At 42.2% G+C, this 13,995-nt stretch overlaps 1 protein-coding gene across 3 annotated transcripts; it reads right to left on the reverse strand.

Annotated features, from left to right (window-relative positions):
• Nucleotides 1–521: 521 nt before the first annotated feature.
• rnf20 (ring finger protein 20, E3 ubiquitin protein ligase) lies at nt 522–12,764 on the reverse strand. 3 transcript variants are annotated; one of them, XM_037779569.1, is made up of 22 exons: nt 12,607–12,764; nt 12,227–12,452; nt 10,320–10,388; nt 10,118–10,216; nt 9,863–10,010; nt 9,562–9,747; nt 9,295–9,410; nt 8,204–8,350; nt 8,036–8,110; nt 7,521–7,640; nt 7,056–7,235; nt 6,844–6,979; nt 6,636–6,757; nt 6,351–6,507; nt 5,926–6,244; nt 4,482–4,599; nt 4,200–4,349; nt 3,896–4,108; nt 3,434–3,559; nt 3,118–3,258; nt 2,651–2,755; nt 522–1,277 (listed from the first exon to the last, which is right to left on the reverse strand). In XM_037779569.1, the coding sequence occupies exons 2-22, from the start codon at nt 12,443–12,445 to the stop codon at nt 1,101–1,103; spliced, it is 3,123 nt and encodes a 1,040-aa protein (XP_037635497.1). In that variant the 5' UTR covers nt 12,446–12,452; nt 12,607–12,764; the 3' UTR covers nt 522–1,100. The 3 variants fall into 3 exon arrangements, with proteins under 3 accessions (XP_037635497.1, XP_037635496.1, XP_037635498.1); XM_037779568.1 differs by having other exon boundaries at nt 12,227–12,455; XM_037779570.1 differs by lacking the exon at nt 12,607–12,764 and adding an exon at nt 12,540–12,584.
• Between the last annotated feature and the right edge of the window lie 1,231 nt (nt 12,765–13,995).

Raw genomic sequence — 13,995 nt, forward strand, 5'->3', positions numbered from 1 at the left:
AAAATCACTTAAATCCCCTTTCTTCCCCATTCTGATGCTCGGTTTGAACTTCAGCAAGTCGTCTTCACCACGTCTAGATGACGTAATGCATTGAGTTGCTGCCATGTGATTGGCTGATTAGCTATTTGTGTTAACAAGCAATTGACTAGGTGTGCCTAATAAAGTGGCCGGTGAGTGTATATAGACCATTACACGGTTTTAAATGTAAACATTCTAAATGTGTCCCAGTTTATTCCTGGTTGCAGTGTATGTGAATAACATCAGCTGACAGGAAGTAAACATGGACCCAAGCTGTTTCCTAGCAACGCAATTCCGTTGAAATGCACTAAAACGGAGCGTTTCAGACAGAGGGTGAATACAGGTATATTCAGGCAGACACTACGAGGAAAATAATGTGTTTTTTTTAACATTAAAGCATGTAAACATGTTCTAGTAGAAACACAAATACAAGTAAGAACCTAAAAATGAGCACGATATGGGACCTTTAAGATGGAAAGACTGTGAAATGGAAGGAGAAGCTGGACAGTTCAGATGACACTTTAATAACTAATAAGAGCAGCAATTACACAGCATCATGTCGGATTTGAGAGACAGTTTAGAGCAAGTAAAAAAAAAAAAAAAAAAAAGAAATAGTGACACAGTATGTACACACACACACCATCATACAAACATCCACTGTACTAATCTTTTTCTGTGTTTACTGGCTTCTGTAATTGTTCTCAAATGCACGCACACTCACATACATACACACCACAAAACTCAGTATGCGATGCAAACTCACATCTTTCTCTACATTCTTCCTGCACCAGTAATCTGAAAACATACTAGTAGTGGATACTGGATGGGCTGAATTCAGTCAAAAACAACAAAAGATTTGTAAGTGTTCAGTTCAGAGCATCGCTGCGTTCCTCTGGAGATGGAATATCACACTGATGGTGTCCTCTACACGCAGGAGGAGCAGGGGGGAGGTTCATGTTCACAGGAGTGCATGTGAGTGCAGCGGTGGTGAGTCTCGCTCCCAGGACATTTTGTACTAATATCTTATCTTGTTGACACTTATCCCCTCACAAGCATCCAAAAGGGGGGGGGGGAACGCAGCTTCAGCCGATGTATATGCGGTGGAAGTCGTTTGCTCCGAAGGCGGCGTTGCACTTGGGGCACTTCCTCTGGCGTGTGTCGTAGCGTGTCTTGACGCACTCGAAGCAGAAAACGTGGAAGCACTTTGTCAGCACCGCGTCCTTCACCCGAGAGTTGCAGCAAGGACACGTTAAGCGTGCCTGGGGGAGGAAGAGAGAGAGAGACAGAGACAGAGAGAGAGAGAGAGACAGAGAGGGAGGGAGAGAGGGAATGGTTTGAACAATAAAACTGAGAAGCCATTTTTGTTCCCGAGCTGAGTGGTTCCTAATGAATGCCCACAAATATCTTCAAGCTCAGCTGCCCTTAAGCAAGAACACGGATTTCAGGAACACATCACATGATATGAAGGCTGATTATAACCTCCGATGTCGCCACGAGTGATCCTCAAGACCAGCGGAGAGTACAGAGAACAGTTGACCCACAAATCTTGTGGTATGTGCAGAATGCATCAGAGCATTTGGACCAATCACGATTAAGTTAAAACCTCTTACACTTATTACACATATTTATGACCAAATCTTGAATAATTCTAATCATGACCCATTTGAGCTGCAGAAATCTAAATCTAATCATTGACTACACAAACTACTCTTTGTAAAAAGCCAGTCGTTCATAATGTGTGATGTTGAGTCTTTGCACAGTTGGTCTGAATTTTTAAAGTGTCCTTGTGTGTTCCCGTTGAAATCGTGTGATCACAGAGACAGCTAGTCTCATTCGGTGGAAACCGCAGCGATAAAGATTATTCATTCAGTTAAACTTCCGTCTTACATGAGACACATGAGAGTAGAGAGAGAATATAAGGATGTGAGAGATGTAACCTGAGTTGATCCATCTCCCCGATCCTCAGAACATACCATATTTATGTGGGGAGAAAAATCAATGTACAACATTATCTGCATGTTGCCATACAATAAGAGATACAAGCTCTGAACATGTTTCTGATCGACTACATCTGTAAAAGAATGTATATTTAAAATTGATTTGGTATTTTGTGATTGTGCAACACTCACAGCCAAGAAGTAGTCTGGCATATAACGTTTTTATTTTTATATTTCTGTTTTTATACAGAAAAAAACAAATGAAATATAACAAGTTCATTAGTGAGCGTTAGAGGTGCTGGTGGATTTTATTACCTTCGGACCGTTTGCCTCTATTTCCGGTCTTTGTGCTAAGCTAAGCTAAGCTAACCAGCTGCTACCTATAGTTTCATATTTAGAATACAGACATGAAGGTGGTATAAATCTTTTGATCTAACTCCCTGCAAGGAGGTGAAAAAGTGCATTTCACTAAATGTGAATGTAGGTGCTCTTATGCAGACAACAGCCGCAGAGAAACAATTTGATAGAGGACAAAAACCTAACTATTGGGGCATCTTGGTTTAGTTAATTTAGTGACACTTGACTTTGAGAGGAATTGTTCATCTGTGTGGATGTTCCATAAACCCCTGACCATGATGCTTCAGTAAATGATTTGACTTTCCTGAAGCAGAAGTGAAAACATCCCAGAAACCTACCTTATAGTCATTGATTTCTTCATTTAGGATATCATCTCCGTTGCTTATTTTCTCAGCTGGTTTCTTGGCCTTCTCAATCTTTCCTCTTAGTTTGGAAATGTCCTCCTGAAACACAGTCAGAGAGTTAACGGCTGGAAGTGAAAGGACTCCGCTTTGACAACAGACGTTAGGAAAGCAATAGTCCTTCTTAGCAGTCAATGTTGGAGACTCACATGCTGGAGCTTCCCACCGTCATGTGAACGCACAACATGAAACTAACGAGGATAAGCCCCACAATGAAAGGGTTTGGGATTTTAGTTTAGACAGAGCTCCTGAGGCGATGCTACATTCAAATTATGCTAGCTTTCCAACATTGTCGACCCTACCTTTAAGATAATTTAGTTTTACTGTTTGGACCATGTCTTGTCTTTTAAGTCCATGCACTTCTAGACATTTTATATCTTGAGTTTATTTGTGGACGTTGTTACCTGTGCTCGTCGGGCGTTAAAGGATTCCTTCTCCCTGGAGATGCTGTTCTCTATGACTTCCTCTCGGACTAGTTTGAGCCTCTGCTGAACCTGCTCCAGCTGAGTTCGCACCTCCTCCGACAGCAACGCAGACTCCTGAGCCTGGAGGACGACGACAACAGAGAGATGTTATTTAGCCTAAATGGGAATAATGTTTACAACAACTGTGCATATCTAAATGTCCTTACAGTTTAATTCCCTCACTAGCAGCTCACCCTTTTTAGGGATCATTTTACTCCATTTAGCCGTGGCTCATCGTTACTGAACGACGTGTTACCTTGCGTTTGTTCATGTCCAAAGCTTGTGTTCGAAGTGCCAACTCTCTCTCAGCAGTGCTGATGGTGCCCTGCAGGAGGCGCTCCTTTTCCTCGAGCTTCCTCACCACCTGCAGCTGGGCGTCCACCTGACAAATGGGCACAATCCCAGAAAAATGATGATGGTGAATGAAGATTTGAAAAAATCTGAGCTAAAAGACAGACGTGAATTTTTGAGGAATACACGATTAACAAGAAATTGGGCAAACAAGTAGCAGCAGAAACACAAAAAAGTAATAATGAAGAGCAAAGTATGCATTGTATGAACTTTTTTCTACTTTTATTTATCAACAAGCCATTTTATTGAAGAGTGTATTGAGAATATAAGGTGGTGATCACTGCAATTTGTGTCCAAACCACAAAACCAGCGTGTACAAACCCTTATTCTTGCAGGTTGCACCTCACGTTGCTGCCTGGTGGCTCACCTGTGTTTTTAAAGTGAGCAGTTGGTCGGCCAGCTCCTCCTTCTCCTCTTTTAGCAGCTTGTGGATCTGGTTGGACTTGATCCGCTCGCTCATCAACTTGAAGTTGGCATCGTCTTTTTCTCTGAGCTGCTGCATCAGACGGATGTTCTGTTCCTGCATGTCCTCGAAGGCCTGGCCCGTCACATCCATCTCGCTCAACAGTGCGTCCTCCTCCTGGGGCGGGAGTGGGGGGGGGGTGATAGTGTTAAGAGAGCACAAGGAGGTTTTGTTTGTGCATAAAAAACACAGCGACCGGCTCACACACCTGTTTGGCTATAGAGAGCTTCTTGTTGAGGATGTCGATCTGCTCTTCCACAGAGCGAATCTTCCTCAGAGCCTCTTCGTCTGCCATTTTCTTGCCCTCCCTCCTCTCCCTCTCCTCCAGCTCCCTCAGCCTCTGTCGCAGCTCCTCACCCTGGAATTAGCATTCTTATTATGGGACTGCCACAACACAACAATTTCACAAATATCCATGAATCATGCTAGAACCGATTCTTAAGTCTTCTACATATCAACAGAAACTTCTACAGTGTGCAGTGTTGATCACCTCTGACTTGGACTTCTTCTCTGCAGCCATGAGCTGGACTTTGTCCCTCTGCTCCTTCGGTGCTGAGCGATACATGTCCAGCAGAAGTTTCATCTCCCTTTGGGACTCCTGGGCTTTCCTGCACAGTAAAGGTAAGAGCCATTAACTAAACTCCATCCTTCAGGGTCAGAAATCAATAACGGCACTGCTACACGTTTCTGAAAAGACCTTGAAATGAAAATGAGGGAGGAAATCATCGTATTTTTCACCTGTTTCTCAGTGATTTATTGTTTACCTGCCATATATTGAGACAAGAGTCTACTATTCCATCATGTGAGCCCCTGCTGGTGACTCACAGAATCATATGACTGGTGATTTCATTCCCATGTTTTGTGGGTTAGACACATTGTTATTGGATGCTGCAGTCTGACGCTGACCCACAGAAACCAGAGCAGCACAAAAACAAAACAACAATATAGTGGGAAAAAACATTGTTTCTTTCAACCGTCCTCTTCTGCAACCGTGGTGCGTGACGTATATTATGATTTCTTAAAATAAATATCAACATGGCACATATTTTGTCTTCCAATAGGAAAAGCAAATGGAATGTAAATATATTGTTGGTTCTCAGCAGGAAACCGGTGGATTGCCTACTCCGGGTAAGGAATGAGTCCTTATCCCAGGTGAAGGAGTTCAAGTACCTCTGGGTCTTGTTCCCGTGTGAGGGGACGATGGAACGTAAGATTGGAGACGGAGAATCGGAGCGGCGGGGGGCGGTGTTGCATTCGCTTTACCGCACCGTTGTGACGGAAAGAGAGCTGTGCCGGAAGGAAAAGCTCTCGATCTGCCGGTCAATATTCGTTCCTACTCTCACCTATGGTCATGAGGGCTGGGTCATGACCCAAAGAACTAGATTGCGGGTACAAGCGGCCGAAAGGGGTTTCCTCAGGAGGGTGGCTGGCGTCTCCCTTAGAGATAGGGTGAGAAGCTCAGTCATCCGTGAGGGACTCGGAGTAGAGCCGCTACTTCTTTGCGTTGAAAGGAGCCAGCTGAGGTGGTTCGGGCATCGAGTGAGGAGGTGTTCCAAGCACGACCAGCTGGGAGGAGGCCACGGGGAAGACCCAGGACTAGTTGGAGAGATTATATCTCCACACTGTTGCCCCCGCGACCCGACCCCGGATAAGAGGTTGCAGATGAATGAATGAATGAATATTGTTTAAAATCAAAATCTCCCAAAATCAACTCAAAATTCAGGACAAGAAGCAAAAAAATGCCAGACAGAAAACGTCCTTGCTTCTTGTCACTAGGTCTGGGTGAAAGAGACACATATGTGTGCATTTTATGTTTATTTATTTCTATGTATTAACTGAGGTGTTTGTGACCATCCCTGCAGAATACTCAATGATCCAGCATGATTGAATGATTAATGATACCGTCATTCAATCAATCATTCTTTGCGACCTACTTGAGTTCCGCTCGGACGATCTTCAGCTGCTCCATCTCCTTCCTCTTTGACCCTCCGACCACAGACAGCCGCTCCCCGGCCGACTCCTCAGGTTGGCCGCTGCTCCCCGATTTCTCCTTCTCGTCCTTTATCAAACCGCTGCTCCCACCGCCGCGGGTCGGCCTGTCTCTCTCCTTTTCCTTCTCTTTGTCCCGCTCTCGGTCTTTCTCCTCTTTCTTTATAATGTCCTTGTCTTTCTTTTCCTCCTTCTTCTCCTCTTTCTCCTCGTCTTTCACTGTTGCATCCGGTTCAGCTCCAGGCTCCGTTTTCACAGAGGCTCCTGTAGAAAGAAAATTAAATTAAATGAGAAATTGTCAACCAGGACAGTCCTAACGCGTCCATTTCATTTGTTTACATTCATAGTCGGTCAACTAGGTGTTAGTTACCGGTGCTGCTGGGTGTGGAGGAGCCGTTGTCGGGCTCCGTCTTGACAACAGGTTCCCCAGAGATGGACGGGGTCGAAGGAGAGGTCGTCTCATCCTTCACATCCATCTCTGTGCTCGACTGGGATTGAAGGATGGCGTTGCCCTTCGAAGCACGGACCTGAAGCAAAAGATGATGTGTGATGTGTGGTTGTGCTTTACTATACTATACACATACAAATGTGTTACTATGAAAGTGACATAACTATTTAATTTATTTTGCTGCATGAGTTTCTCTTTGTGACTTACCTGGTTGAGCTCGGTTTGTGTCTCTCTCAGTCTAATCTTGAATTTCACCACCTCCCCCTTCATCTGCTGGTTGTGGGTTTGCAGCGTGCTGATCAGGTGACGCATCTCCCTGTTGATGGGACCTGAGAGAAAGAGGTAGGCAGAGTGAAACAGGGAAACAAGAAATTCTTGCACCTAATTGACCATGTAACCCAATTCTGTTAGTTACCTGCTTGCTCGTTGGCAGCGAGAGTCTGTTCGAATTCGATGCGCAACATTTCGTACTCCTTCCTGACCTGAGCCAGCGTGTCCTCCAGCTGAAACACTTCGGTACGAACCTTCCTCTGCAGAGCCACCTCATCATTCTGCACACAGAGCGGATGAGAGTAAGGAAAGGACAAAAGGTCACATAGATAGACACTGACACATACACACACTTACCTCCATGTGCTCCAGCTGTCGAAGCCTTGCCGTCCTGGTAGTGTTGAGACGAGCGCGCGTCTCATCTAATTGACCCTTGAGGATAAGAGACTCGTTGTAGAGCACAGAAAACTGTGACTGCAGGCAGCGGTACTCTGAAGTCTCTTTTACAAAGCCCTCTGCTCGACTCAGCAGCTCCGCCTGAGAGAAAGGAAAGAAAGAAAGAGAAGCAGGGACAGTAGCCAAAGAGAAAAATAATATTTAATACAATGAAAGTACTGAATAACGTTTTAGAAGTTCACCTGTAAACATTTACACTGAGGCAGTAGTGGTTTTCCAAGGATCATTTTTGACCTGTTTTTGTACTCATCATAGCAGTAAATTAAAGTTATAGCTGCGCCACCATGACTGAGAGAATACTGTAATCCATTAATGGGTCATTTACAAATGAAAGTCAAAAGAACGGTATGAGAAACACAAGTCCACCTTCATGTTGTTGTTCTCCTGGTGAACACTCTGCAGGTCCTGCTGGAGCTTCTGCAGCTCAACGAAGCGGTTGTCTGCCAGCTCCGTGTTCTCCTCCATATCACTGTTCATCTCTTCAAACTTGACAGGAGAGGAGAGGAGAGGAGAGGAGAGGAGAGGAGAGGAGAGGAGAGGAGAGGAGAGGAGAGGAGAGGAGAGGAGAGGAGAGCAGAGGAGAGTAGAGGAGAGGAGAGGAGAGGAGAGGAGAGGAGAGGAGAGGAGAAGAGAAGAGAAGAGAAGAGAAGAGAAGAGAGGAGAGGAAAGGAGAGGAGAGGAGAGGAGAAGAGAGGAGAGGAGAGGAGAGGAGAGGAGAGGAGAGGAGAGGAGAGCAGAGCAGAGGAGAGGAGAGGAGAGGAGAGGAGAAGAGAAGAGAAGAGAGGAGAGGAGAGGGACAATGTCAACGAGTATGAAAAGTAAGATACTACAAAATCACACCTTTCTCTTAATTATCAAAAATTGTGAAATACAATTCATACCTTTCTCTTGTTAATAGTGATGGTCCCACAAACGCTGCTGGCCTCCCCACACACCTTATAGCCTTTGCTGTTCACCTGGGATGCATTACAGGGAGTGTTATAACATACCTCAATGCAATATAAACATTTACGCTGTCACGGACAGATTCTGAGATAACACATCCTCACCCTCTCCAGTATCTCAGTCAGGTGCGCGTTCAGTCTGTTCTCTCGGCGGCGGATCTTCTCCATGTCCCACTGGAGCTCCTCGATCAGAACCTGCAGCTCGCTGACACGCTGGTCGGCTTTGTTAGCTGCACGACCAAGCGGCCGGGACTGGACAAGACAGGAACACAGAGGCTTGACACCACACACACACACAAGAGCTGATAGAAACATAATCCTTACGAAGATATTACTCTGCAACAAAGCAGCTGTTACTGGAGGAGGCGGACTAAGAGAAAAAACAAATGAACAACATACTTGATAACTTACTTTTCACAGAGTCATAATGAGTTTGAAGGAATTTAATGTTTTACTAAATCTACCAATTTCTTATTCAAAGACTAAAAGTGCCTAAATTCTCTTACAAATAATCAGCCTCCGATGTGGCAGCAAAAGCTCAGTAGTCCCAGTTATTTTCCAGAATTACACTTAACACACATTTTTGTAACTGTTAAAGATAGGGTCGACGATGTTGGGAAGCTAGCATCATTTGAAAGTAGCATCGCCTAAGGAGCTCCGTCTAAACCCCCCCCTCCACTCGGGGCTCCTTCGAAGGATACGCCCCCCCCCCCCACACATGCACGAGCTCCACCGCATCTTAACTACTTCACAGACACAGAGCGGAGAGAGGACCTCAACTCAACAACGCTACCTCATGACAAGTAACCGCGGCAGTGCTGCTGCAGGGCTGAGTTCTCTCTTCCATTCTCCAGGAAACGTGCGGCGGTGATGCACTTTAAGTTCAGGCCGGTGCACGCCAAGGGTAGAGTACGAGCAGGGAGGCAGGGAGGCATCTGATTGGCTTTCCAAGCCGACCGCGAGGCAGTGATTGGTAGACGTTTTTACAGGATTACAGCAGCTACAGATGACGGCTTTTTTCCGCTCCTTTTTCAGAGCTCATCAGTAACGGATCGCTGTCAGGGTGTAAAGACCATTTCAACCAATATAACAGATAGTGTTTACTGGAAAACATCGTCAACCCTGCCTTTAATGTTGGCTCAACCTGAGGGGGAACACACTGCAACAGTGAATATGGAAGGACCTATGATTTGTACCTCGCTCGTCATGTGACTGTGCTTCTGCTTAAGGTCCTCAGTCAGCTGTTGCAGCCGCTTGTTTTCGCTGGTCAGCAGGGTATTCAGTTTGGAAGCTGCCGGCCACAGACTGCCCTCTGGAAAAGAAAAGCAGACATTTTATGGGTGTAAACACATCAACTGACTTGATGCATTCCTCCCAAAATACATTTAAATCTCAACCATGCTCCATTACTGTAATTTCATCACGTCTTCCTCCACCCCAAACCTTCCCGTCTTTTATCTCACCTGCTCCAGAGTCCAGCTCTGCCTTCAGTTGGTCCACGGTGCTCTTCAGACACTCATAGATCTCCACCACGTGGCTGGCCTGCTTCTGGCTGGACTCCACCCGCTCTTGAAGCTCAGCCTCCATCTCCTCACTGCTGCTGCTGGCCAGCGTTGCCAGGAAAGAGTTGGTTGTCTCTCCCTGGTGGCCTAAATGTGGCAACGGGTGAACAGGAAAGAGGGTTTTGGCTTTGGTGTCTGGTTTTCTTAAATCAAATATCTGTTGTGTTCAAAGTCCTGATCTCTATGTCGGCTCCGTCTTTACCTCTGTCCTTGGCTCGCTCCTGGTTGGAGTCGCCATCGGGTTCTGGAGTGTCCGGCTTCAGGCTCCGTCCCTCACCTGTCTGAGATTTCTCAGGTTCACTGCTTGCTTGATCATAACGCCTGACGGTCAGTTGAACGTTTTCATCAAACTGAGGGAGAAAGAAATACATCACATTTAGACTCTATAGGAGAGGAGACTGTTAATGTTGAACGCATTTCTTTTTTTACTTTTGCTTCCTTCTCTGGACTTGTTTACCTGATTCCAGTATCTGTTGAGGATCAGCAGACTGGCATCATCAGTGGCCTGGCGGGTCTCCAGTCTCTCAATTCGCTCTCGCAATTCATCCTCAATCACCTGAAAACCAACGAGCCAAGAGATGAACATCTCTCCTCTGTGTGTGTGTGTGTGTGTGTGTGTGTATAAAAAGTTGTAAACACATATTGGAGAACTTATTTACCTGTCTTTGATCAAGAGATTCTCCCAACTTTCGGTTCTTAGCTTGGAGAGCTTTTATGTCTTGTTCTTCCTGAAAAATAATTGATTCAAACATGAGTACAAGTAGCCAAACAAAAAGACATGCTTTACACCTCTGAGGTGACGGTAGGGCTGCACAATTAATCAAATCGTGATCACGATTTTGGCTTCCCACAATTAAATGAACATGATCGCCTGAGATACTGACGTTTAAAATGTGTGCTCTGCTCATAGCTGTGTATCAAATCAAGCGCTTCCTAAACTAACAGCCAGCCACCAGCCGGCGATCGAGATGTTTTGGCTTCACATTTGGGGAGCATGTCATGCCGCTACACGCACGCCCTACAGCGGCAGCCTGCGGAACTTTGCTGAACGTTGAGGCTACAGTCCAGAGAGAATAACATACGCTATATTACTCGTTTTGCCAGTCAGATGGGGCGTGTCTGCCCGGGGGGATTCAACTCGGTGGGACAGAAAACGGACGCTCTGTGTGGGAGGATCCTCTCCCCGGTGCTGGCTGGCCCTCACCGGGCGCATTTCCGTGAGCTTTACAGCAACACCTCGCCTGGACCTCGTTACATCCTGGGATGTTTCTTTACTAGATCACAAAGTTCTTTATAGATCTAGCCTCTTAATTTTGCTCTCAAAGTGCACCAGATTGATGTATTTAACTTCATACATTGAGAGAGGTGCTGTGAATAAATATATTAGCATATTAGATCAGTGCTGCAAACTCTGTTGTGTCTTTTAAAAACTCACTTTTCTCTGATTTTATTTATGTTTTATGACCTTTTAGTTGTTTTAACCTTTAGGTTTTTATGCGTTTAGTTATTGGCTTTTTAATACCTTTTGATATCCCGGTTTTAAAATATGTTTTTATTTGTAAAGCACTCTGTGAAATAAAGATTATTTTTATTATTATCATTATTATTATTATTATAGCAGTAGTGGATAATAAAGATTATTATTATTATTATTATTATTATTATTATTATAGCAGTAGTGGATGATAAAGATTATTATTATTATTATTATTATTATTATAGCAGTAGTGGATAATAAAGATTATTATTATTGTTATTATAGGAGTAGTGGATAATAGTGATTATTATTATTATTATTATTATTATAGCAGTAGTGGATAATAAAGATTATTATTATTATTATTATTATTATTATAGCAGTAGTGGATAATAAAGATTATTATTATTGTTATTATAGCAGTAGTGGATGATAAAGATTATTATTATTATTATTATTATTATAGCAGTAGTGGATAATAAAGATTATTATTATTATTATTATTATTATAGCAGTAGTGGATAATAAAGATTATTATTATTGTTATTATAGCAGTAGTGGATGATAAAGATTATTATTATTATTATTATTATTGTTGTTATTGTTGTTATTATAGCAGTAGTGGATGATAAAGATTATTATTATTATTATTATTATTGTTGTTATTATAGCAGTAGTGGATGATAAAGATTATTATTATTATTATTATTATTATTATTATTATTGTTGTTATTATAGCAGTAGTGGATGATAAAGATTATTATTATTATTATTATTATTATTGTTGTTATTATAGCAGTAGTGGATGATAAAGATTATTATTATTATTATTATTATTATTATTATTATTATTATTATTGTTGTTATTATAGCAGTAGTGGATGATAAAGATTATTATTATTATTATTATTATTATTATTATTATTATTATTATTATTATAGCAGTAGTGGATGATAAAGATTATTATTATTATTATTATTATTATTATTATTATTATTATTATTATTATTATTGTTGTTATTATAGCAGTAGTGGATGATAAAGATTATTATTATAGTAGTGTATAATAGTAGTAAAGGTGTCCTCACTGAGTTGGACACTCCTCCCAGCTTGATGACCGTCTCCACCGCGGTGCTCCCCCCGGCAGCAGCAGCAGCAGCAGCAGCGGCCGCAGCGCTGACACCGGGAGCTCCGTCCTCTCCCTCCCGCTCCCTGCGCTTCTCCGGCGGCGGCCCGGAGGACGAGGAGCCGCTGGAGCCGCTGGAGCCGCTGCTGAGGTCCGCAGCAGGTCGCTTCAGTCCGGACATCCTCAGACTGCTGAGACACACAGAGAAGAGAAGAGTTAGCTGCTAATGTTAGCTGTTTAAATGCTGTTGATGCTCAGATAAACTCCATTCTGACCCGACAGATTGATGCAGCAGGTTCTTTGTGATGTTGTCATTATAACTCAACCTAACAGAAGACTTACCGCGTTAACTGTAGTGAGTTTAAAGGAGTTAAACTGAATGTGTCGGTGGTTTCTGGCTGTTGATGTTGCGGCTCTCTGCCTGCCTGCCGGAAACGGAAGTCGGACCGATTTTAGTGGGACAAACTTCCGGTGACGTTGCGCCACCTGCTGTCAGGGAGGGAACCAGATTCTGTTCAACACCAGTACAAGATGTTAGTAGATTTATCTTGGAAAAATATTATATATATATATATATATTCTTTAAGGTTCAACACAATATGTGAGAAAGAATATTTTCTAATCAATCTCATTATTATTGTCGCAAAGTTTTACACTAATAAATGCAAAATTTGCGACAGTTAAACTTCACTTTAATGTTTTCAAGAAAGAAATGGAAATATATATTAAGACAATATCCTCTGTAATTTATTTATTTATTTATATTAACCTCTGGCATGTTTTGTGTTTTATGTTACTTTTTCATTATTTATTTATTTATATTAACCCCTGGCATGTTTTGTGTTTATGTTACTTTTTTATTATTTATTTATTTATTTATATTAACCCCTGGCATGTTTTGTGTTTATGTTACTTTTTTATTATTTATTTATTTATTTATATTAACCCTTGGCATGTTTTGTGCTTTATGTTACTTTTTTATTATTTAATTATTTATTTTATTTTTATGTTTGTTTTTATTTATCCCTTTATTTCATTTATATGTATTGTTGACCTACGATTTAATTTTTTTTGTATTGTTTACAAATTTAAAATAAAGTCTATTGAAAAAAAAAAATTGAACAAAAAAAATTGTTCAACATGCGTTCAGTTTAGGTGTCCCCTGGCAATAGTTGTCCCATAAAGAGAAATGCATATAACCCATTTTAGATTTGCAGATTAATTATTGAAACACAATTTAATTTAGCAAAATACACCACGTGAGCACAAAATAAAACTACAATAATTTAGGTGTTGGGACTAGATTTTGACACAGGGTCCATTTTAAACATGACCAAAATATTACAAAATAATGTAGGACTCTTGATATTGGTGCAAATTCCCCCCAAAAATTCCCAATTAGCATCTGACACTGTGAACATTTGGCCTTTTGGGGACCCCTGGGCAGTTGCCCTCTTTTGACCTGTTGGTAATCCAGCCCTATCGCATGGTGTATAGAGTGCAGTTTTATAATATAGATAGATAGATAGATAGATAGATGTACGGCACAGCAGCAGGTCATCCAGCAATGCACAGGAACAGTACATAAAATGTAAATGTCAACACTAAATAGAGAATACAAAACAAAAAGATTATTGGAATACACTATAAATGTATACCTGACTACTACAAATGTGCAAATGTAGCTGTGCAAAATTCAACATTTGCAAGATTATTACAGACTAAAACAGA

This window comes from Sebastes umbrosus, chromosome 9 (genome assembly GCF_015220745.1).
Source record: "Sebastes umbrosus isolate fSebUmb1 chromosome 9, fSebUmb1.pri, whole genome shotgun sequence".
NCBI classification, from domain to species: Eukaryota; Metazoa; Chordata; class Actinopteri; order Perciformes; family Sebastidae; genus Sebastes; species Sebastes umbrosus.